The sequence below is a fragment of the Embiotoca jacksoni genome, unplaced genomic scaffold, assembly GCF_022577435.1.
Source record: "Embiotoca jacksoni isolate LCO1_2020_lvr unplaced genomic scaffold, fEmbJac1.0.p SCAF_24, whole genome shotgun sequence".
Taxonomy (NCBI): domain Eukaryota; kingdom Metazoa; phylum Chordata; class Actinopteri; family Embiotocidae; genus Embiotoca; species Embiotoca jacksoni.
The window spans coordinates 1,977,212-2,001,160 of record NW_027185375.1 but is presented as its reverse complement, the minus strand read 5'-3'; the positions used below and the strand labels follow the sequence as shown (position 1 = coordinate 2,001,160).

At 42.7% G+C, this 23,949-nt stretch overlaps 1 protein-coding gene across 2 annotated transcripts in view; it reads left to right on the top strand.

The window, feature by feature from the left end:
* shroom4 (shroom family member 4) overlaps nucleotides 1–23,949 on the top strand; it is a 71,321-nt gene that overhangs the window by 22,089 nt on the left and 25,283 nt on the right. Inside the window, exon 2 of one of the 2 annotated variants that reach the window (XM_069158985.1) lies at nucleotides 4,800–4,951. In XM_069158985.1, the coding sequence (XP_069015086.1) occupies nucleotides 4,800–4,951 (152 nt within the window). Of the gene's footprint in view, nucleotides 1–4,799; nucleotides 4,952–21,982; nucleotides 22,342–23,949 lie in introns of those variants that run through there. The other variant, XM_069158984.1, reaches the window with a different exon arrangement.

Here is a 23,949-nt window from a genome sequence, read left to right as displayed (position 1 = left end):
CTCTGGTTTGTTTTCATAATGAAAAACTCATTAGAAACAAGTGAACATAAACACTGTGTCAAACGCATTCAACTCAGCCCGGCGGCCTTTTAGTGTGTGTGTGTGTGTGTGTGTGTGGTGTGTGTGTGTGTGTGTGTGTGTGTGTGTGTGTCCTCTGTGGCTCCAATACACTCAGAAACACAGCTCAGTGTGATGTACATTATTGTATCCGTCGTTGCCACGTGAGGAGAATTCATGTTTTTAAAGGTAAACTTTGCCTCCAGAACAACAGCTCTTTTTTTGTTTGTGCTTCAGTGCCTTGCTCAACGGCACACCATCAAAATGATATCAGCCAAAACGGACGTATGCGTCTTTTATTTCAAGATCCGCTAACGGCCGATGCTCAGATTCCTTTCGATTCACTTCACCGGACGTCCCTTCGCTTCTTTTCACCTCGCGTCACTTTTACGTCACTTCCCTTCGTGTAACTTCACTTCTTGTTACTTTTTGCTTTTTTTCCTGACTTACTTTCATGTCACTCCGTTTCTTCCCATCACTTCGCTTTGTGTTACTTCTGTTATTTTGTTATCTCGTCACTTCACTTTGCTTACTTTCACACAACATTTCCTCACATCAACTTGTTCTTCTACCCTTTGCTTTGGGTTGCTTACTCTCACGCCTCTGTGCTTCGCGTCGCTTTCATGCATCGGTTCCTTTTTCTTCACTTTGCCTCGCGCCTCTTTGCTTCATGTCACTCACTTTTTTTTGCCACATTTCTTACTTTCATGTCGCTTCACTTTCTCTGTGCCTCTCCTCATTTGGCTTCATATAACTTTGCTTTTTGTAACTTCACTTTACGACGTATTGCATCAGGTCACTTCACTTTCTGTTTCTTACTTTTACGTCAATTTTCGTCGCTTCACTTCGCTTCTTGCTACTTTTCGTTGCTTACTTTCATATCTCTACATTTCGTCTTACGAGGTTTCCCGTCGCCTCTTCTCATGTCATACCAGCATGTCTTCTCTCATTTAATATCTGGTCACTTCCTGTCACTTCACTTTTTGTTCCTTACTTTTATATAATTTCTCGTCACTTCGCTTCACTTCACTTCTTGCTACTTTTCGTTGCTTACTTTCATGTATCTGCATTTGTTCTCACGAGGTTTACCGTAGCCTTTTCTCATGTTACTATATCCTCTCTCATTTAATATCTTGTCACTTCCTGTCACTTCACTTTTTGCCACTTTACTTACTTTCATGTCACTTTCACTCGCAATCATTGATTATTTTTGCCTTCACCAGTTTTCTCGTCACATCTCCGTCATCTTACGTCCAAGTTACTTTCATCCCGTCACTTCTCACCACTTTGCTTCACTTCAGGTCCTTTCACTTCTCATTAGGCTACTTCACTTACTGTAACCGTTTTACCTAATGACTGTTTTTTTTTAACCTTCCCAGTTATTTTTGTACAAGAGAAAATTACAAATGAACGTCAAGCTTTTTCAGGGTGTGACCAAACCTCTAGTATCTCTTTCAAACTCGTTTGTGTGAATGCAGATTAAGATGTATTAAAAAAATAAAGAGGAAAAGGGCGGATCAGATAGGTCTTAATCTCGCCTGAACAGAACCAGACACTTAAAAACTTGACTGCGGCGTCAAATCGTTCGCCAGATCTTAAAATGGTTTAAATCCAACTTAGGAACCCAGAACCCGACCGGCATCGAAACCCAAAGTTGTGATAAAGCTGCCCACTTCAAATGTGGCTGAGCATTTGTTGGTTTTCCATGTTTGGAGTGGTATTACAGCAGGATCGCTTTTTAAAATAATAACCTTTTGAAAGGGAGAGTCCGTGCCAGCATTAGGCCCGAGAGACAGCAGAGGCAGAGAGCGCGAGGTTGATATATGAAAGATCTCGATTCATGTTTAAGTTGGCTCGCTTGGCAAAGAGTTCCCCGCCGCGTGTCTGTAAAATCTTAAAACCGTAAAATCGGACCTGTGTTTCCATGACATGCACTCCCTTTTGATTTCTGCTGCACAGAGTGAATGGATGTAGGATGGAGGGAGGGGAGGGGAGGATGGAGGGAGGGGAGGGGAAGGGAAGGGAGGGGAGGGGAGGGGCACATCTGCTCTCCCATTTCCACACTGCATTCACACTGGAATTTGTTCCTTTCTATAAGCCTCTGAAGCATCTTTAAACAGCCGTTATATTGGGTTAACGGTGGGATTAACCTCGGTTTGATATGTGAATGGGACGGCTCATAACACTAAATCCTAACTTGCCCGGTGACGCCTGAAAAAAATACGATTTCACCTGCTATTTAATGAGTGCGAAATTGCGAAATCCCATTAAACTTCAGCATGATCCTGCTGGTATCAATCATTCAATCTCTGAAACGCACTTTGTAGATTCAATTCAATTCAACTTTATTTATATAGGGCCAAATCACAACAGAAGTTATTTCATGGCACTTAACACATTAAAGTCCTTACAGTTGAATTTTACAATATTATACAGAGAAACCCAACAATTCAACAATTCAACAATTCCCACATAAGCTAGGAGGGAAAAAAAACTCCTCTTTAAGGGAGAAAAACCTCCAACAGAGGGAAGAAAAACTCCCTCTTAACAGGAAGAAACCTCCGACAGAACCAGGCTCAGAGGTGGACGGCCATCTGCCTCGACCGGTTGGGGTGAGAGGAGAGCAGAAAGAGAAAAGAACAGCATGGAGATACGAGAGAAGAACAGATGATTCCCCTTGCTATTTTTCTCCCAAAGTATTCTTTCAGGTTGGTCACTGTACTTATTATAGATACCTACCAAACAGCACATTATCACCGCCTACAAGATGTTTTAGATGTTTTTTTTTAAGGCTGTTGTTGTAGTGTCGAACATTTTTTTGCTGCTTTCCCTTCTGATTTTCTACCATCTGCAAAACGCAGAAATTTAGTTAAACTCATTTCAAAATCTTTGTTTGTCTGTTTTAAAGGGAAGCTGGTTTGCTAACTCTGTACAACCCGACAAGTTAATTTAACTCAAAAATAGTTGAAACTGGTTACATCGAAAATGTAAAGTGAACCGATTCCATTTTTTTAAGTTAAAGAAACATTCTATATGAAGTGGCTTCTACTAAGAATTTTAAGTGACACAAACTTAAGTTAAAGAAACATTCGTGATTTATTTTTACTATGTATTTTGAGTTCACGGTACCAAATACAAACAAATAAGATAACTTAAACATTTTTGTCCATTATTAAGTATTTAATTTACGTTAACCTAAAGTTTTGAAATATCAACAAAACTATACAAACTCCCCAGTAATTGAAAACTTTAATTAATTTCAAGTCAAAACTGCACGATCGTGTACTTAAAATCTTTTTTGAAACTAATTACATAAATTATATTTAGTAACTTTAACTCAAAATTGCTAAATATATTTTGAAACACAAAGAAAACAGGTTAACTAAAGTGAAGAAGTCGAGCACGGAAAACTTAGAATTACAAATTTGTACTCATGACTTAAAAAATTTGAGGTGAATGAATTTGTCTTTTTTTTGTGTGTGTGTTATAACAACCCAGTTTCTTTACCTAACTTTTACTGTTCGGTTTTACAGTTACAGCTACGCCAGTGGCTCTGTGAGGCTCTACGTAGCCACTTTAGTACTGCGACCAGTACTTTTCTACAAACGCTATTACCGTCCTGAATACAAATAAACAGGATAGGAAAGAGGAAAAAAAATACATCACTTTGCAAATATGATATCCATAATGAAACGATTAGACTGATCAAATGTGCCTTGATTTGATTATGAGATATCTCATCAATGAATTTGAAAAACAAAAAAAGACCCAAAGCAGCAACTTCAGATTTTTCTTCTGTTTTTTTTCTTTTTCTTTTTTAATCTCAATGCCAAAGCAACATTTTGCTCTGTCAGCATGTTAAGAATACATAATAATTACAGCACATAATGCACTGCAGGCAGCGCACAGTCAGTGCAGCCAAGTACATTTGTACGCTTGTAAACCGTGAAGAGTTTTACATCTCTTCTTTTAGCCGCTCAGTGTCTATTCGGAAAGTACAGTACGCGAGTGTGTTGTTCCGGTACTTTTCTATTATGTTGCCGTAAAACCACAGCAAGGAAACAAGTTCACGCGTTGTTTTAGATCCTGCCTCTGATGTTTCATCCCCGTTTTGCCTGCTTCTTCTCCTGCTGGTGGTCTCATCGGTCAGCCTCTGTGTGTTCCCGTCACTCTCTTTTCTTTCCCCCCCCTTCTTTCATCCTTCCTTCTCTTCAGTGTGCGATTTATGGCCGAGTTCGGACTCCGCGCCACACACGCTGCGCCGCGCGCTCGGCAATTTTTCACTTCTCCGCCGCCTTAAAAACACCCCGAAACATCCCAGCGATGCGTTAACAGCACAGGGTTCACCACCGGGTGACCCGCAGGCACCACACACACACACACACACACACACGCACACACGCACACGCACACACACACACACACACACACACACACACACACACACACACACACACAGAGGCTATTACAGAGGAATGTGATGGGTTTCTGTGGGATGTTTGGCTCGAGGCTGTTTTGGAGATGCTCTTTTAGGGGCGGCGTTGCCATGGGGACGGAGACGGTTTTAACAAAAATGGGTTTTAAAGGAGCCGTCTTGGCAGCGCGGACGTGTCTACGAGTGACTTTTTTTTTTACTTTGAGTTGTTTTTTTTCTTCCTTTTTGTTAATGTGAATGTTGTCCTGTTCGCCTTCCAACTTTTTTCCTCTTTCATCTCAACCCGATTCACGTCTCTCGTCTCCAGATCGAGGACGGAGGGAAGGCGGCGCACTGCAAGAAGCTGAAAGTCGGCGATGAACTCATTAACATCAACGGGTCGGCCCTCTACGGCAGCAGACAGGAAGCCCTCATCCTCATCAAGGGGTCGTACAGGATACTGAAGCTCGCAGTCAGAAGGTAAACAAAACAAAACAAAAACGCGAGATATCTGCACGCGCGGGTATTTTTTTTCTCCGAAACAGTGTCCTGGTTTCAAAGCGAACGTTTCGAAAAAGGATGTTTTCTTCTCACCGACGCTTGTTGTCGTGACGATGACTCGCGGCGGTGGGAAGGGAAGGGAAGGGAAGGAAGGGTGAACCGGTCCTATTCCCGGTCTGTCAGGAAAGTCCGCTGGCCAGACACGCAAACGCACATTAAAGCGGCGCTCTAAGATACAGAGCGTTTCACAGGAAGTCAACTTTGACCTCGGGGGTGTCGAGAAAGGAAGCGGATGAACGACGATGAGCCGAGGAGCAGCGTGTTCGCAGACAAGCATTTCAATCTGAGAAGATAAATGAAAGATTTGACTTTTATTTGCTGAAGTCCTGTGACAGTTAGGTGAAATTACACATTTATATTTAACATCACTATGTAAACAATTGTTGGTGGAAATAAACCGCACAAGTAGTTCATAGCAGGGAAACTGATAAAAAAAATGGGGAAAAGTTAGAAAACCTGAGCAATTCTTGGGCTAAAAATGTTCACGATTCTTAAATTTATTGGGATGCGACTAAATAAATAATTAATAATAAATAAAAAAAAACTGTGGGGATCATCAATTTTGAAGGCTTGAAACTGAAACATGGAAATTAATTTAGAAAAATTGTGACGTAGTTGAATTGGTTTGAAGGCAAACTGATGTAAAAGTTTGAAAAAGTTTTAGAACTGCGATCATTTGGATGTTTTTAGTCACTTTGTGGACACGATATCATGTTATCACCTTCCAAAGTTTACAAAATAGTGAATAGTTGTGTGTTTATGTGTCCAGCCGATCCAACATTTCAACAACAAGGCGATTCAAAGTGCTTTCACATCAAAGCATTAAAAGCAATGGTAAGCAACGATAAGGCGAAAGAGAAGGACATTTAAAAACAATTAAGAACAGCGATTAAAACATTAAAAACAGTCATAAAAGCATTAAACAAGCTAAAAAAAATAGAATAAAAGTTACAGTGCAGTATAGGAAATAAAATACAGTCGTAAAATGCGGAAATGCAAGAAATTAATCGACAGCCTGAAATATTAGGTGCATTACAGCCACCGTCTGACAGGAGGGACGCATTGCAAGCAGGTGCTGGCAAAAAAAAAAAAAAAAAAAAAAAAGCGGGGAAATAAGAAAGACGTCAGCTGCGTGTGATATTGGATCGGACAGTAAAACCTGCAAATAGCTGCTTTAATCCTCAGTTTACGCGCCGTGATGTTGGCGCAGGAGGAGAAATATATTTTTCCCCGACTCTGCACCTTTCGAAGCGTCGCCGGTATTTTGGCTGCGGAAGCAGAACGAATGTCGGGAGCATTTCCCTCTCGGCGAACTGAAGTCCAGTTGGCGTCTTAACACGGATTAAAGAGCGCCGGCTGAAACCTGATCAGCAGATCTGAGATCTGATTTCACGTTAAAACTCTAAAATGAGGCGGACTCCGGGAAAGCATGTTAAATCATGTTGATTTCTTTGCCACCCATCATTTTGAAGTGAAAGTGATTCAAATGATTATTGATCAGTCCGCTCAAATGTACACCGGAGATGAAATACGTAAATAAGAGCAGGACTGAAGCGTTTATGTACTTTTTGGATCACTTCAGTTTTAAGTGGCGCTCGCAGTTTTTCGTACACCTCGTCGTACGCAAGTCTTCGCCTGCTGCCGTCGCCACTTAGTGGCCGAAGGTGGTAATGCAGCACATGTATCGAAAAGTGTGTTTTGAATAAGAAAACTTTTCCCCCCCCCCGTGTGTTTTTGTTGTTTCGATCAACTTCTGGTGTTCGCGCTGACGCCGATGCTTCCTGCAATTCCTGCAATTCGATTAAGGCCTTAATCCGGGGGGCGCGAAAGCTGTTGCGTTACAGCTGGCGCTTTGTGCGTTCTCCGACGGCCTCGGACAGCTGCTTCGGCAGCGTCGCGTCCCCTTCTCGCCTCGAAACCGGATCGGCCGCCCGGCGCTCAGAACTCCCTGCTTCCCCGTCCGTGCGGCCGGTCAGATCTTCGCGTAACGCCGTGAGACACGCACAGAACAGCATTTCACTCACATTGCGTAGACGGTGAACTCGCATTCACACTGACTGACCGGGCGGACGGACAGATGTACGGCTTCAGGAATGCTACTGAATCCACTGTGTGTGTGTGTGTGTGTGTCAGCGTCTGGTATGTACGACATGTCTGACTTGGAGGGGCTTTCCCCAATGTGTGTGTGTGTGTGTGCGTGTGCGTGTGCCCACACAGTTTGCTTAACAGATTATTCTTTCAAGCGCAGTTTGTATCACATATCCGCAAGGTAGTATTGCCGATACAGCAAAATCAGACTTCCTTTTTTATATAGCTGCACTTAACACCTTTTCTCAATATAGATCAACTTGAAGATTGTTCTCTTTGATTGTTAACTCTCTAAAATGTCAGAAAGTGCTTTTTAAAAAAAATTGCCGTCATTATTTTCTCATTTCTTCATTAGTTGAAACAATAAGATGTAGACAAGACTTAAATAAGTTAGATAAAACAATCCCAGCGGGTGCAATCAAAAACACGAATGTACAAAAAGGCACCAATAAAATCAGTTCAAACAGTTACAGGTTTGTGGTCACGGATTTGAATTGGCCACATGCTTGGAGTTGATTTTTAAAGAGAGCGTTGAATTTATAATAATTTGAACATGAATTATTTGAATCCTAACTGTTCAATAACAGATTAAAGGTCAAGTGATTAGAAATGTTTTTCAGTGCGCGTCCCTTCACTGTAGCGACACACCAAACACCAAATTCGGGTCGAAACCCGCAACAACAGAATTCTGCGTACAGACGGCATTTTTGTGAATCACCGTTTCTATGTACTTTGCGTGCACGCGACTCATAAAGGAAGTATTATCGGTTTCCTTGGCAGGAGCGCGCTTCTTCCAGGCCACCCGCTTGTGAATTAAAGCCGCTGTGATTGACAGGTCACCGACGCTAATTGCCGATCTCGGCCTCGGCGTTGGGCGGGAACCGCGTTGCACTTTGACACCCGACTCTGCCAATCACGTCACAGCGTTCGGCGGCCTGTTTTAAAAAAAAAAAAAAAAAATTTAGTCATTACTTGTAGGAACAAGGAAACCTCTGGATTGTGCTGCAGCGGTCTACTGCCAAACCTCCCCCCCAAAAAAAATAATGCGCGGGGATGATGAAATGCTCACATTTGCCGACTTGGCTCTTCTTGTGTAGTTTTAACAGTGGAAAAGGGCCGTTAGTCAGAAGCCAACACTTGTTACCACCTCTTTTAAGAACACAGGGGGACTGTTGGTACGGAGACGTTCTTGTTTCTTATTTTGGCTTCATTGGGAAAATGTAAAGGCATGACATGGTGTGTTGCGTGGGTGTGTGATGGAGGTTCCATGGCAGAAAACATTTTTGGCCCAAATCTGAGCACATAATGAGCAGGTGACTAAAAATAGTACCACTTTTAACCTTCATTCAGCAACAACCAGGGATTAGCTCGAAGTCAGAAGTCTGCAGGTTCTTCTGTTAGTTTTATAGCGTTACATTCATAATTATCTTATATAAACTTTTTACAAACCCTAATCTCGTCTTAAATAGAAAAAAAAAACATTTTCTGTTTACCAGGATGCACACTGGGCCACTTTTATGAGCTCGACCAAATTGGTTCGCGACGTCTCGTATCGAGGAATGCTTTGTCAGTCGGTGCCAAATTTCAATACCTACGCTACATCCACAACACGACCCAAAAACATTCGCTCCGTTCACTTCAAAAAGTACAGGTATCGAAGGAAAAAAAACAAAACAGTATCTTCACCGTTTACCGGTGTTGAACGCCGTTACCGCGGCAACCAGATCGGTTGATGAAGTTTGGAAACTCATTGTCGGTCTGCCCTGAAGTATCGAACAAAAATCAGATTTCCCTGCAGTCTGAGGTCTCAGGTCCACGTTATATTCTTTATTAAATGTGTGTACAATTACATCTTTTGTCCCCCTTCTTTCTTCACTGTGCCATGTATGTTTCTACATGTATTTTAGTACATGTAGAAACATACCCCCGCCCCCACCCTATGTTATTGTAAGATTCATTGAAACCCAAACGACTTAAACCGAGATGGAGAGTAGCTGCGTATTTTTTTTTTATGCACTCAATAGGTTTGTCTTGGAAACATGAGGAAATTACTCACTGGGGTCCCCCCCCCCCATCCCCCTCGTTACAGTGTTTTACTGCAGCAGCACCTCTGAATAAACGATCTTTTCAGCCGACGGAGCCGGCAGGAAAAAAAAAAAACGAATGTCGCACGTTTAACGACATGATGTAAACGCCGAGGAAGGAAAAGCGTGGAGTTGGCGAGCAGACGCGAGGATTTAACAAAACAAAACAAAAAAATGGTGCTTTTGTGCAATTTTTCGACTAAACTCTCTGGGATGTAAAGCTTTAACACGGAGGACATAAAAAAAAAAAAAAAAAAAAATTGGATTCTCACGTTTGTTGACTTTTAAAACGAGGTTTAAACTCCTCTCGGTCTCTCGGGTTTATTCAGCTTTTACTTCTGTTCACCGGCCAGCTGTTTCCCTCCGTTCTTCAGACCCGTCGTTCGCACTTTTCAACGAAAATGCATTCGGTTCAGAGTTGCTGTGTCGTCCTGCGCTGCTGAGAGACGGAGCAGACCTGCGGGCTAAATTGGGTGAACCGCAGGAATTCGCTGGCCAGCGTTTCAGCGGAGGGTGAGACGGCCGAGTGTTTGGGGTCAGCTTTTAGTTATTTTTTAAAAAAATGTATTTATTTCAGGAGCGACGCTTTACGAACGTTTTAACGAGCCAGCCGAGGGCGAGAAGGACAACACAGCCGCTATTCTCTCCTAATTAAGATGTCCGCCAGTCCGCCGGCGAACGTCGACAGCGGAACACATAAACTGAGGACGGTGCAGATGCAGTTTATGTGTTACAGTCTTCGGGGCTTAAATGGACTTTTGTGTCAAAGCAGGAAGAGCACAGGTGTGATTGATAACAGCTTGGTTGTTGGGCTCGGTTGCTTGGAGACGCCTCCTGGGATACCGCATCCGCTGTTGATGCTCCACCTGTGCTGTTCATGCCGCGACGGGGTCGATCGAAGCGAAATTGCTATTCGATATTTTAGCTCGGAACAATTGTGTGGGAAATGTTGGGTTTCTCATTACATTTCATTTAGCTGACACTTTTATCCAAAGCGACTTACAACACACCGATGGTACAATGATGGGAGCGATTTAGGGTTCAGTGTCTTGCTCAAGGACACTTAGGCATGTGGACAGGAGGAGCTGGGGATCGAACCACCAACCTTCCGATTAGTGTGCAACCCATTCTACCGACTGAGCCACAGCCTTCCCGGTTTCTCTGTATAATGCTGTAAAGTTCTGCTGTCAGGACTTTTAACGTGTTAAGTGCCGTGAAATAACCCGTGTTGTGATTTGGCGCTACATGAATAAAATTGAACAATTCAATTATCGATGGGCTATTCGGCATCTCCTCTCACAGCCTCGCGTTTTTTTTTTTTTTACCAGCGAGCTCCGGAGCCTGGCAGCAACGTGTCTTTTTTACTTTTCTCTCCTCATGTTGTTCGTCGACATCTATTGGGCGCATCGCCGCCACCTTTTGACGGGAGTAACGCATTGCAATCGGGCACCGGTAAAAACGGGAGAAATAAGGAAAGAACGACAATTGAAAATACTTCCCTGCCCCAGCGGAAATGTTCCCCTTGAAAGATTTAGACTTTGTTAATCCCACAGTGGGAAATATATCAATATATGCATCTATTAAATCTTACGCCAACTCTGGTGGGACTCGAATCCACAACCTTTGAATCACTTCTTCAGTGTTTAAGCTAGAAGTCCAATGCGCTATCCGTTGCGCCACATAGCAAATATAAGAAAATGACCTATAGGGCTAAATATTCGACCACATTCATGGCTCTTTATTATTTTAATCACATAACTTGACATCAGATAACTGTACACTAAATGGAGCTTACTTGCTTTTGTTTTTAACTCATGAAGTTGGTGCAGTTTAGCGTTAAATACTCGCCTAATGCAGCTACAGTAGCATAACTTCCTCTGCTGCGGCGTTGTGTCCGTTGTGCATATTAAATATGGAACGTATTCACGCATATTTTCCCACAACCCTGAAACAAAAGAGGGTTTTTTTCAGCTCCTATAAACTCTGATACAGTTTTTCTCTTTATGTTCGCCGCCCTCCTTTTTCAAAGAGTATTTTGGTCTTGTTACATATTTCGGGGTGTTTTTTAAGTTGGTTGATGATTTTTTTTTTTTTTTTTTCCTCCAATATATTTCTGGATGCGAAAGAATGTCGGGGATGTTTTGTTGGTTCGACCTGGAAATGTTTCTTCCATAGTACTTCCTGTTTTCACAGGCCCTTTGTTACATCCAACTGTACTGCATGTTTGTGTGTTTGTGTGTGTTTGTGCGCGTGCGCCAATTTTTCTCGGTGCGAGGACATTCTTTCACATCATTTCCTGTTCTTCCCAAGTTTCCCTTCCCGACTTCCTGTCCGGCTTGAATCAAATGCGTTGGCGAAATTTTGTGTTTGTGTTTAAGGGAAAAGCAGCAAAACAGACTAAACAGTTTATTTGCAGCTACTGACAGAAAAAGGAAGCTGTTCTTTGGATCCAGGTGTGCAGCTGTGTGTGTTTGTGTTCACATAATAGTAATATAAACCTTAAAAAGAAGGGGGTGGAAAAAAAGGTCATTTTTATATAAACGTTCTTGTGTTAAATGTGATGCTTCCACCGAGAAAAAAAAACGATTAAAAGTGAGTCCTTACAGATGAAATATATAGAAATAAAGTTTTTTTTGAAGACCAAAAATGGAGAATAATCACCTTTGCATGGTAACGGAGAATTGGAACATTTTAATTCCACCGCAAAACTTACGAGGCTTTGAACTTGTTGAATACACTTTGTTAGGACATTTCTCTCTTTGTGTTGCAGGTAGATGTACGACCAACAGTAGAAACAGTAAAAAGAAATCAAGTAAAAAAAATATAACCAAGAGTCTAGTTCAGGTGTGAAATTCGAACTGTTTTAGGGTCGGGTCTCAGTTTAAGAACATTTTTAATTTCAAACTAATATCCCGACGTGCACGCGTTGACTTATCTTTATCGTATCGATCCGTTTCATGTTTATCGTCTTTAATCAATTGTCGGCCGGCCAGTCGGGACCTTCAGCTCACCCTCGAACCCACGTCAGCTTCCACAAACCGAGGAAAACCTCCCTTTGAAGGCAAGTTTCTCTCAAATTCCGTCACGCCTCAAAAGAAGACAGAGAGAGAAACGTCCTGTCAGATTTCAGCGAATCGGGAAACGACCCGACGTCGGCCGGAGAGTGTCGTGGCGGCAGGAGCGAGGAAATAAGAATGATAATTACGAGAGAGGCACGATATCAGGTTTGATGTTTTGACAGCGTAAACGGGACCTTATGATGAAGCTCTTTCATCGTCCCTCCACATCAGACAAACATTTGTTTTTTGCCGGCGGTTGGACGAGGAAGATGAAAGGATGGAAATGGGGGAAAGTGGCTGAAACAGAAAAGGCTTGTGGGATTTTGTTTTTGTTTGGGGGGGGAGGGGGTATTTAGGTGAAATTAAATGTCGACACGTTTTGACACAAAGTCTGACTCAGATACGAACACGAGCCTTTTAACAGATTCATCTCTATGAACTCATGTTAACGGTACGGAGTTACAACAACACAAAACAACAACACAAAACAACAACACCAGGCAGGAATGAAAATGCATTTTTCCTTCCATCAAACTGGAAAATAGTTGATTTCTGTTCTGTAAACTTTTGGATCATCAGATTCTTCACAGACATGAGACCAGAAACAGGTTGTGCATTTGTGAAACATTTTTATGTTCTATCTTCAGCTTTAAATATTTGATCAACAATTCTGGATTTTGGAGCAACTTCGATTTCTTTTTTTTTTCTTTTTTTTTTTTTAATGCAGGGCTGGATTTAAAATCTCAATACTTTACTTTTTACACTGAATGAAAACATGTTATCTTGTTTACTTATTCTTGGTCAGAAAGTTTTGAATTTGAAAATTCTAAATTAACATCTCCATTTTTTTTTTTTTTTTTTTTAAATTTTGTTAACAGTTAACGGCAGCATGCGTCGTTTTCAGTCAGCTTTATTTTGTATTTTTCAATTATTTCCAAACCGTGCAGCTGCTCGTGTTAAGACCACATGACATATTTGTTTTTCGTCGTTGAAATGCAAATGCGATTGTTGAAAAATGAGTTTTTTTTTATTTCTTAAGATATATATTGTAATGTATTGAACCAACTGATGATGACATCAGCTGATATCATGAATTATATCAAAAATTATTCTGCTCCGTCTGCTGCTGATCCACTTTCTCAATTTCTGAAATCTGCATTTTAACTACACGAACAAAAAGTCTGACGGAGAACTCCAAACTCCAGCTGCTGCGAAGCGAAGAGGCGACGAAGCGATTCCTGACATGGCCGATAATCAGCAGGAGGCACTTTTCTTCCTAATTCATTTCACACCCATGATTTGTTTTTATTTTCCAAACGAACGCTTTCGGTTTGTGCTCCGTGGAGGACGTTAATGCCATAGAAATACTCTGAAAATCCCTCCCCCCAATTTTTTTTTTTTTTACCCCCACTGCAGACAAACAGGCTGTTAGTCATGTTGTGTTGTCGACCGGATTTATCCACAGCCGCCTTTTTTTTTTTTTTTTTTTACATTTTGAGAAGATATTGTTCTCAATGAGTGCACGTCAGTTAGATCCATCTGAGACCAGGCTGCCATCTGCTGGATCTGTTGTAGCTCTCGAACAGCTGACGCCTCTCCTTTTCATTGTCCATTAACCTAAGTAAATCAGCAAAGCTTCACAGCGAGAACGACGGAACCGTTAAGTTTCAGTCACTTTTGCTTCGAAAAATAACTGAAATAGTCAATTATTTATAAAAGTGTTGCTTAGTAAACGTTTTAGATTTCAGCCTCTCAAGCCGTTTCCTGTCCATTCTTCTGCTCGCCCATACTGACAGCTGAGGTGTGTTTAGGCCAGAAGTGATCATCCCGTCAGCCATCAGTGCTAATCAGGGTAAAACTAAAGTTATTATAATAACCACCGAACCGGAAAGAGGAGAGAGCCTTTTGTTTTGTTGCAAACCTCGTGCAGCTGAATCCCTTCCGAATGATTTCTGTGAAGGATCTCGCACCGAGACGCTCCGGCAGCGCCGCTCAATTTCACAGTTTGTTTGTTCGTGTTCACGCGGATGGTTTTGTTTTCATCGTTTGCCCGGAAGACGCTTCCGGGCCTCCCGACGGTCCGAACTCGTCTCCGTCTGCGTGCTGAGTCGTGATTCTTTTTTCTTTTCTTTTTTTTTTTTTACTCGTTAGTCGATGCACACACACACACACACACACACACACGCAGACATATTCATCTGATTGTTTGGAATTTGACCGCAGACAGATGGGAAGCTGAAAAAGTACACACGCGCACGCGCACACACGCGCACACACACACACACACACACACACACACACACACACACACACACACACACACACACATCCCGTTGTTTGGGTTTTTGTACCACATGGTCCCTGGAGACCCGGGCAAGACTGAGGTCTGCGGTGCCAAGAACCATGAAACAGAATAGTCTGCCCCCCCATCACTCCTTCCCAAAGTGAACAATAGACATTCCCAGCATTCCTCAAGACCTCTTCCTCACACGCGGATCCTCACACACACACACACACACACACACACACACACACACACACACACACACACACACACACACACACACACACACACACACACACACTTCCACCACTCTGGGTCTGATTAGAGCCCCGACAGTAAACCACTTTGGTCATGACGCTGTTTAAATGTTGTGAACAGAACAGAGTGTGCGTCCCTTGTGTTTAAGTCGGCGGGTCGCAGCTCAGCTGCGACATGTTAAATCAACGGGACGGACGGCGCCGGTCGCCTCGGAGACGATGGCGGCCGCTTCTCTGGGTGGCCAGGCTCTTTGTCTGCCATCATCCTCAGGCTTCTCCTTGATAAATATGTCTCGTCGACAGAACGGCGAAAGACGGACGTCTCGGTTTTGGAGACGGCTTGATTTCAGAGAGTCCGCAGGGCTGATACTGAAGCTGATTGTTCTTGGTCAATCTCAGATTAAAATATTTACAAACGAAGCAGGCAGGGCCGGATTAACCTGCTTGCTGGCCCCGGGGCAAAAAGTTATCTGTGTGGACCTGTAAAGTTTGGTCGTAGGTTCGCGAAGTGCAACCGAGCACCAACAAACCGTCACGTCACCCGTTAATTTGCGAACTGTCGTTTTGAAGCCTCAAGTTCGACATTTGGACTGTCGGTGTCTTGTTTTTTCTTTTCTTTTCTTTTCTTTTTTTTTTTTGCCAGAAGTGACCATATTTGGACGCACAGGGGAGGAGCAAGAGCAATACGCCCCGCCCACCGATAGAGGAAACCTGACTGCACTCAGCCATGTCAATCAAACCAGATCCATTGACTGAAGTTGATGCTTTTAGAATGGGAGTCTATGGAGCTAGAGGTTTAAAAAAAAAAAAAAATTAAGAGCCAGCCCCTAGTGGCCCTCAGTGGTATTACACTTTAAAATAAACGGTATATACATACTTAAACATTAGTTCATACACGCGTATGTTCAGGTGACACCTGTCCTCTCTTGACAGATTTGAGAGCCGACTTTCGGAGTCTGAACCAGTTTGATTCTTTAAACTTCCATGTTTTATTTTTACACTTCAAATGTTGCAGAGCAGAATTGACGAGTCAACTTTTCTTTAGCCAACAAGATAGTAAAGTGACATTTTACAGACAATAAAGTAAATGGATTGATTGATGAAGACAAATAATTCACTGCGGCCGTAACATTGCGTTGCATCAGCGCGCGTGTGTGTGTGTGTGTGTGTGTCGTGTGTGTGTGTGTGTGTGAGAATCCATGTCGCTGGTGGAGTGTGTGTGTGTGTGTCTCCTCTTGGCGTGTGGTCCGCTACAGTTTATCTGTCTCCTCTGACCTGGTTTTTTATTAACTGGCCCATTAAACTGTGACTCCATGATACATGACACTGGTGTGACTCCCCGCCCCACACACACACACACACACACACACACACACACACACACACACACACACACACACACACACACACATACATACGCGGATGGACAATGCTGTCTCAGACACAAACAAATTCCTGGAGGAAGATTTGGACACACACACACACACACACACACACACACACACACACACACACACACACACACACACACACACACACACGCGCGCACACACACATGTGAACCAATACATCAACTGTAGGTACCATCAACTTTTCAACTGGCATTTTAGACATTTTCCCTTCTGCTCCTAAAAGTTTTATGTTTCGTCCATCAGCAGCCGAAGAAGTCGTTCGTAAACGATGGATGGAAGCTTAAAAAAAGTCATTTCGTTTTCAGCTGCACACACGATTAAAAACAGATTAAAAAGAGCAATATGAAAACTCTTCAGCCGAACATGATGTTCTCAGGCTGCTGGTTGTTTCTGCGTAAGTTTAGTGATCCAGCGACGCAGTTTTCAGTGCCATAAATCTTCTCTATTTTATTTTGAAATTGTAAATCCATCTACTCAAGACAATGGGAGATCATTTTCTACTTATCCCAGTGCCTTTGTGATCCTGCTGGCCTCGTTGTATGTGTATGTAATTTTTAGTCTTTTTTTGGGGGTGGCTATTTTCCATCATAAATGTAAGCAGTGTATGTTTTGAGGTCACAATCATCAGCTGATTAAATAAATGAGATCAAATGAGACAACTGGAAAAGGAAAAAAGAGAAATAAAGCAAAAGGACTTGGAGGTCGTTGAGGAACGGGCTGAACAACTGGGATCGTCACATCCATAAAAATTACAATTTAAGTACATGAAATGCCATCGATTTAATTTAAAATTAATTAAAAATTTTCATCAGCCCACGTGGATTTAACGATGTTCCCGAACCGTTTTACACTTTCCTGTTGTCCTAATTCAGGATTTCAAGCAGGTTAGGTTGGGATTTTTTTATTTTGATAGAAATATGAATTCTGAAATTCAACGCTTTAAACACCTTTCAATAAATACAAAATGGATTTTTACATTGATTACTTGAATTGAGATGCACATGACCTATATACGTATAACGATATCGATTTTAAACATGTTGTGGCGTTAAATTTGAGTTCCAGAATAGAGTGCAGATGCTGTTTCTAATGCTTGGGAAACCAGAAAGAGATAAATAATCACCCACAAACAAATTTAGAAATACATGTACAGTGTATGAGAGATCTACTGTAAGGTTCACGTGCCACAGTAGATCATCTGAAATCAAATAATGAAATCCTAATCACACATTGTCATCGTCTTTAGTTTCTTCCAGGACAAAAAAAAACCAAAACAAGTGGAAGTGTATTTTGTCTCTTAACGACAAGTGTCTGAAGAGCAGGAAGCGATCAGTCGGTCACGTAGAGGAGTTTTAAAAACCTGCCGCAGCTGATCAATTCTTTTTAGACGCCTCACGTGTCGGGTTTTCTGGCGTTCGTTTCCTTCATTCCACTCAGTTGACAGGGGGATTTTCTTCCAGTGTTTTATTTTTCAACGAAACACTTCAGCTCCTTTCAGCACTTTCGCTTGAACTGACCGCGGCTTCTTTCAGTGTTTGCTGACTCTCAGGAAGCCCGTTATTACCATCACACTCAAACTACTTCAAGTCCTTTCAGTAGTTCGGCCTCTTTCCAGATCACACTTCATCTGACACTTGTAGTCCTTTCAGTAATTTCACTTTGACTGCAGCTTCTTTCAGTGTTTGCTGACTCTTAGGAAACCCGTTATTACCATTACACTCAAACTAGTTCAACTCCTTTCAGCGGTTCGGCCTCTTTCCAGATCACACTTCATCTGACACTTCTACACCTTTCAGCAATTTCCCTTTGACTGCAGCTTCTTTCGGTGCTTACTGAAAGCTTCGTAGGCTATCACACTTATCTATTTCAACTCCTTTCAGTTGATCAGCCTTATTTCTGATCACACTTCATCTGACACTTCTACTCCCTTCGGTGCTTTCACTTTGACTCAGTGCTTACCAGTGAGTTTCAGTGTTTTATCATCACACCTGATTTATCTTAATTCCTGTCAGCGCTTCAACAATTTTTTTCCCAATAACACTTTAACCGACACTTCCGCTTCTTTCAGCACCGTAACTGACCGCAAGCTTCTTTCGGTGCGTCCCGAACATTATTAAACCGCTTTTGCCATCACGCTTCAACTGATCTTGTATCTCCTTTTCAGTGCTTCCAGCCCTCTTTTCTGATTCCACTTCGACTGACACCTCTGCTCAGTGACAGTACCTGGATTTCAACTTCCAGTTCAGCTTCATGCATCGTTTCCATTCCAGTTTGTCATCGCAATTTTTTTGGTGTGTTTTTCTTTTACCTTTCAACTCCTCTCAGTGCCTCGACTTCAATTCAACTACATTTCATAAAGCTCCCAGGAGTTAGTACTTGAATAAATATTTATATAATTAATATTAATTATATATCATATGAATATAAATATTAATAAATATGTGTCAGCAGAAAGTAGCACACTTTAACTTTGGTGACTTTTCTAGGTCACGTAAACAATACTGATGTTCTTTTTCTTTTTTTCTTTTTTTAAATCACTTGGATTCAGTTGGATGCAATACATTTCAATAGAGGGCTGATTACCGCCACACACACACACAATCCAGAGGATCGAGCGGTAACAAACAGCGCATTGTGCTGCACAGGCTAAACTGGACTTCACCCTTCCTGCCAGCGACCTCTGGTATGGGCCCAGTCTCACTGTACTGATTACCTGGTATGTCAAACCTACGCGTGTGTGTGTGCGTGCGTGTGTGTGTGCGCGTGCGTGTGTGTGTGTTTAAACCTAAGCCTACATGTGTGCGTCTAAACAGTAAACGCACATCTCTGAGTGCGTGTTTGTCATTCAGAAATCCAGAATCAAGGGTGATGAGGGCCTACAGGGGAAAACAAACAGGGGTCTGATTGCATGCAGACTCACGCACACACGCACACACACACACACACACACACACACACACACACACACACACACACACACGAGAAACCCATAAAGCAAACAAATAGATCCTAATCAGGTGAACACAAAGGGGGGTGGAGGGGAGGTTGTTTCGGCTTTCGAGCATAGTTAACCCTTCAGCCTTAAAGAGAAGACGGGGAATGTGAGGAATCCGCTCGCATACATGTTCACAACACACACACACACACACACACACACACACACACACACACACACACACACACACACACACACACACACACATGTCGGCGGAGTCTGCGGGAGATGTAAGTCTCCAGGAAATCCTTTTGAAGCCCGCTGAGGGGCCTCTCGTTATTAAGTGTCTGCCGGTTAAACTTTTAACGCCGCGAAAGTCGGACACTCGCACCTCTTCCCGTTCGCTCCGGTCAAAACATATCGACTGAGTCTGAAAGGAGGGAGAAGTCACACGCAGATTTTATCGGCTGCAGCGAATGAACGCGAAACGCACAAGTCAGTCATGCTATACAAATTTGTCCGTTTGTTTTGGGGTGATTTATTTAAGCATTGTCTTTTTACATCTCGCTGGTGCAGCTGAAATGAGAAGAAACGTCCTCTTTCACAAACACGTGTAGTTCAGACTGAAACTCACAAGTAATCATTTGACTAAGACTTATCTTGGCTATTATTTGTCAAGAAAAGAAAAAGAAAAAAACGGCGTCTTTTGGTTCCGGCTTCTCAACTGTGAGGAATTTCAGATTTTTCTTTGTCTTATTCTGCCGTGAAATGAAGACATGAATGTTTTCGGCGCTTTTCTCGGCAGAAGACAAAGCAAAGTTTGTGATGGGAATTCTTTGTGGTTTTTCTGACATTTCACAGAAAAAAAAAAAAAAAGAATTGAACTCATTTTATACTGTTTTTAAAATGCCAACTACAGTATATTTCTGAAGCTCTACTGTCTCAAACTGGGATGAGTCCGCCAGTCCGGTTGGTTGTTTTTCCTCATTTTAGTGCCGATGCAATTGTATTTATTTTTTATTTTCGTTAAGTTCATCCTTCATCTACACCCACTTTATCCTGAACTGGGTCACACGATTACAGTCTTTGGGCGAAGGAGGATTAAACCAGTTATCTAGGCTTTTAATGTATTTTTTTTTTTTTTAAAGTTTTTTTTTTAAGTTTTTTAACGTAGCATGCAGTTGAGAGTTGACAGGAAATGAGTGGTGAGAGGGGGAGGACAGTACGACATGCATCATAAATTTCCCAGCCAGACTAGAACGGGATATTTGTCATAATATGGCTGCTATCTTTAAAACCCTGGGCCAACAGGAAACATTAATTTGATTAACTTTATTTTTAAAGTTTCTTCCACTTACTGGAGAACAAAATCTTTAGGTTTGTTTGGAGGGCTTTTTTTTTTTTTTTTTTTTTTTTTAAATGACATTATTTGTGAGAAACTACTCTGCACTTAAAAGAGATGCTTATTCTCCATTTGCAGGTAAATGTAAACTCTACTGGTGTTAAACTTGCAGCTCGTACGAGGGTCGTGCAGGTTTCTGGAGTTCCTTAGTGCTGTGGTAGCCGTGGGTAACTGGTGGGCCGTAATTTGACTAAAAACTCTGCATTTTCACATAATTTCAGAATCAGAATCAGAATGAGAATTAGATTTATTGGCAAGAATACAACGAATTTGACTCCGGTTGTAACTTGAGCTCAGACAGACATAAATAGACGTGTATATACAGCTAAGAAAGAAAGAAATATATACACCTAAAACAATGGTGCAATTGCACTTAGTGCAAATGATGCTGATGGAGTTGGGTGTAGTGCAAAAAGGTCCAGTCATATTGAACACATTAAGTGTTTATATTTATTTAACAACGTAAAAAATGATAACAAATAATAATGATCAAACATTGCTATTTAAGGCTTACAGTGACGCTACGGTGGCAGCTGTGAAGCCCACTTAAAGAGCTTCACCTCATGCTCATCGTGCTCGGTCCGGTTTACTCTTTTTCAAATTTGACCCAGCCGACCCGCCGCCTTCTGCTTTTGAGAATGACGCGTTTCACTTCAAGTGCGAAAGACAATCTCGGCTCGTCGGTGACGGGAGTGCAGCGGTTCAGAGCTGTTCTCCATCCGACCGTATTCCTGTGACAGAAGTTTTGTGTTAACAGAAACGCATCCAGCGATAACATTTCGCCGCCCGTCCCCCCCCCCCCGCCCCCCCAGCCCGTCCATCACCTCCACTCCTTGTGTTTGTCTCCAGCGATTCCTCGTATCCTCCTGCAAGACCTCCCATCCTCTCCTCTAACATTCCCCGTCCTCTCACCACGTTTTGTTTTTCTCATCTCTCTGCCAAAGTGAAAAAAAAAAAAAGCCCACCCCCCCCCCCCCCCCCACCCCCCCAGCCACCCACCGTCCCTCCAGCAGTCTCTGCTTTCTTTCCATCTCTTTTTCATGCTCTGCAAACACACACACACACACACATGAACACACACTCACACAGACACACACGCACGCACACACACACACACACACACACACACGCACACACACACACACACACACACACACACACACACACACAAGGAGGAAGTACCTCTGCATTTTTTTTTGCCCCCCTCCCCTCCCCCCTGTCAAACAATAACAGTGTGGAACTCTGGGTATTATTTTAGCAGCCGTCCACCACTTTATCTGCCCAGCACAATGCTTCCTCTCTCACTGACTCACACATCCTGCCGCAGAGGGGGGCGAGCGAGGCAGGGGGAGAGTGAGATTTTTGGGGGGGAGAGGCAGGGGGGGGGGAGGGGGGGGTGCAGAGTGCAGGAGGGAGAAATAGCCATGTTTTGTCTTCCAGCGAGAGGAGCGAGGGAGGAGGAAGAGAGGAAAAGGAGGGAGAGGGGATGTGAGGATCGGCGGCTGTTTTCTTTTTCTTTTTTTTTTTCTTCTTCCCACTTTGGTCACAACCTGCCACCGACTTCTATCCTTCAGATGGACCTCGGACTCCGCGTCCAAGTCTCACACCTCAGCAGAGACGACTTCACGAGGTGGAGGCTCTGCTGAGAAACAGGGATTGTAGAGAAGTTTGCGTTGCTGTTCCCGAGCGAGTTTTGAAGGGCTTCCTGAGGAGACTTTGAACTTGAACTCCGCCGTTCGGGGGGGGGGGGGATGCTGGGACTTCTCACAGCGGACGCTTGAGCTGGCGGTGAGTTTGAGAGTCGTCTTTAACTCCATCTGTGGAGCTTTATTTTTTATTTTCTCACGAGGGAGGAAAAATGTGAAGTTTGCCTCTTTTGTAGATTCGACACAAAACCGTTTCAGACTGCTTGACGCTTTTATTTGGAGTCTTTTTAGCGTCCTGCGCCGCGTCCTTCCTCTCAGCAGTTGGTGTCCTTCGCTCTCCGAGGCTGTTTGTGCGGCCGCCTGTCCGGCATTCGTTCCATACTGTACTGAGGCTGTGTGTGTGTGTGCGTGTGCGTGTGTGTGTGTGTGTGTGTGTGTGTGTGTGAGAGACTCAGATTATGCGCGGTGACCTTTGCGGTATCAGTCAGCTGTTGCCTGTTTTCTGACCGTTAACTGGGACATTCCAGCGGATCCTTTCATAGAGGCTCTTTCAGAGCAGCGAGACACAGAAATTCATAAGTCCTCGGCCTCTGACAGTTGTCCAGTGTCGCCGTCTTCTGTTTTTTTTTTTTTTTTTTTTTCCACATATTTAGTTTTTTAACGTCGGACTCCTCGGCTCTTCTCTTACTTGGACTGTAAACCTGCTCGACAACCCCGAGTGCACGGTCTATAAATAGACGCAGCCGTGTCTTGCAGAACTTGATTGAATTCCCCGCTTGATTTAAGGGTCGCAGCGACACCACAACACTGCTCCGTTATCTCGTTACGACCGTTTTCCGCGTCGAGGACACGCTGTTAGCCATCGTACACCGGCGAGTTCTTCGTAGAAAAAAAAAACACGATCCATGTGATTGCTCTTTGGCTTGTTGTTGCCAGCGGGTGAGCAGGTAGCCAACTAGGTTACAGCGTCAGAAACAGGAAAGACTAGGAGCTCTGTGGATTATGGTGTTATGTACTTGTACGGTTTATACGAATTGGAGAGGAACAGGTGGTTCTTTGGTGTGTTTTCTGTGACCTAGTTTGTGGAAGTAACTGAATGTTTCCATGAGAAAGGCTTTTCTTTAACACTTTGCTTTCTGAAGATTTGAAGTCTTTGGAGCTGCATAGCGCGTGGCAGATTTTCACACTTAAGTCCTTGAGAGAACCAAAATGAGGGTTTGTTGGACACCCGCCGTCCCAACTGAGGAACAGTTCCCGGCCCACTCTTCCTAAACACCATCCTTGGTATTAAACTCCCATAAACCAACTCATTCTGGATTTTTTTTTTTTTTTTAGGCCTACAAAAGAAAATAGCAAATCGTTTTCGGTCAAATTGATCCAGATTCAACCCAAATAAAACCTTTTAATGTCTTTTTTAAATGACAAAATCAATATTTCATTTTAACGGTGTCTTTTCTTGTTGGTTTGACAAACTTAAACTTCAGATTTAACTTGTTTTAACAGCATTTAAATGACTGCACATTTAATTATTTCGCTAATGAAGCTCTTTTGAAAAAAAAATAATAATTTTACGCAAACATAGCCTTAGTTTTGAAAAAATTTTGGCCTACAAGTCATGCTTCCTGGGATGGATAAAGGCATCCATCCAACTATTTTTTATGAATTCTTCTGGCAAAACGTTAGCGAACAACTAAAAGGGGCAAAATCATATCGCGGAACGGTAAAAAACCTCCTATTTATAGATGTTCTT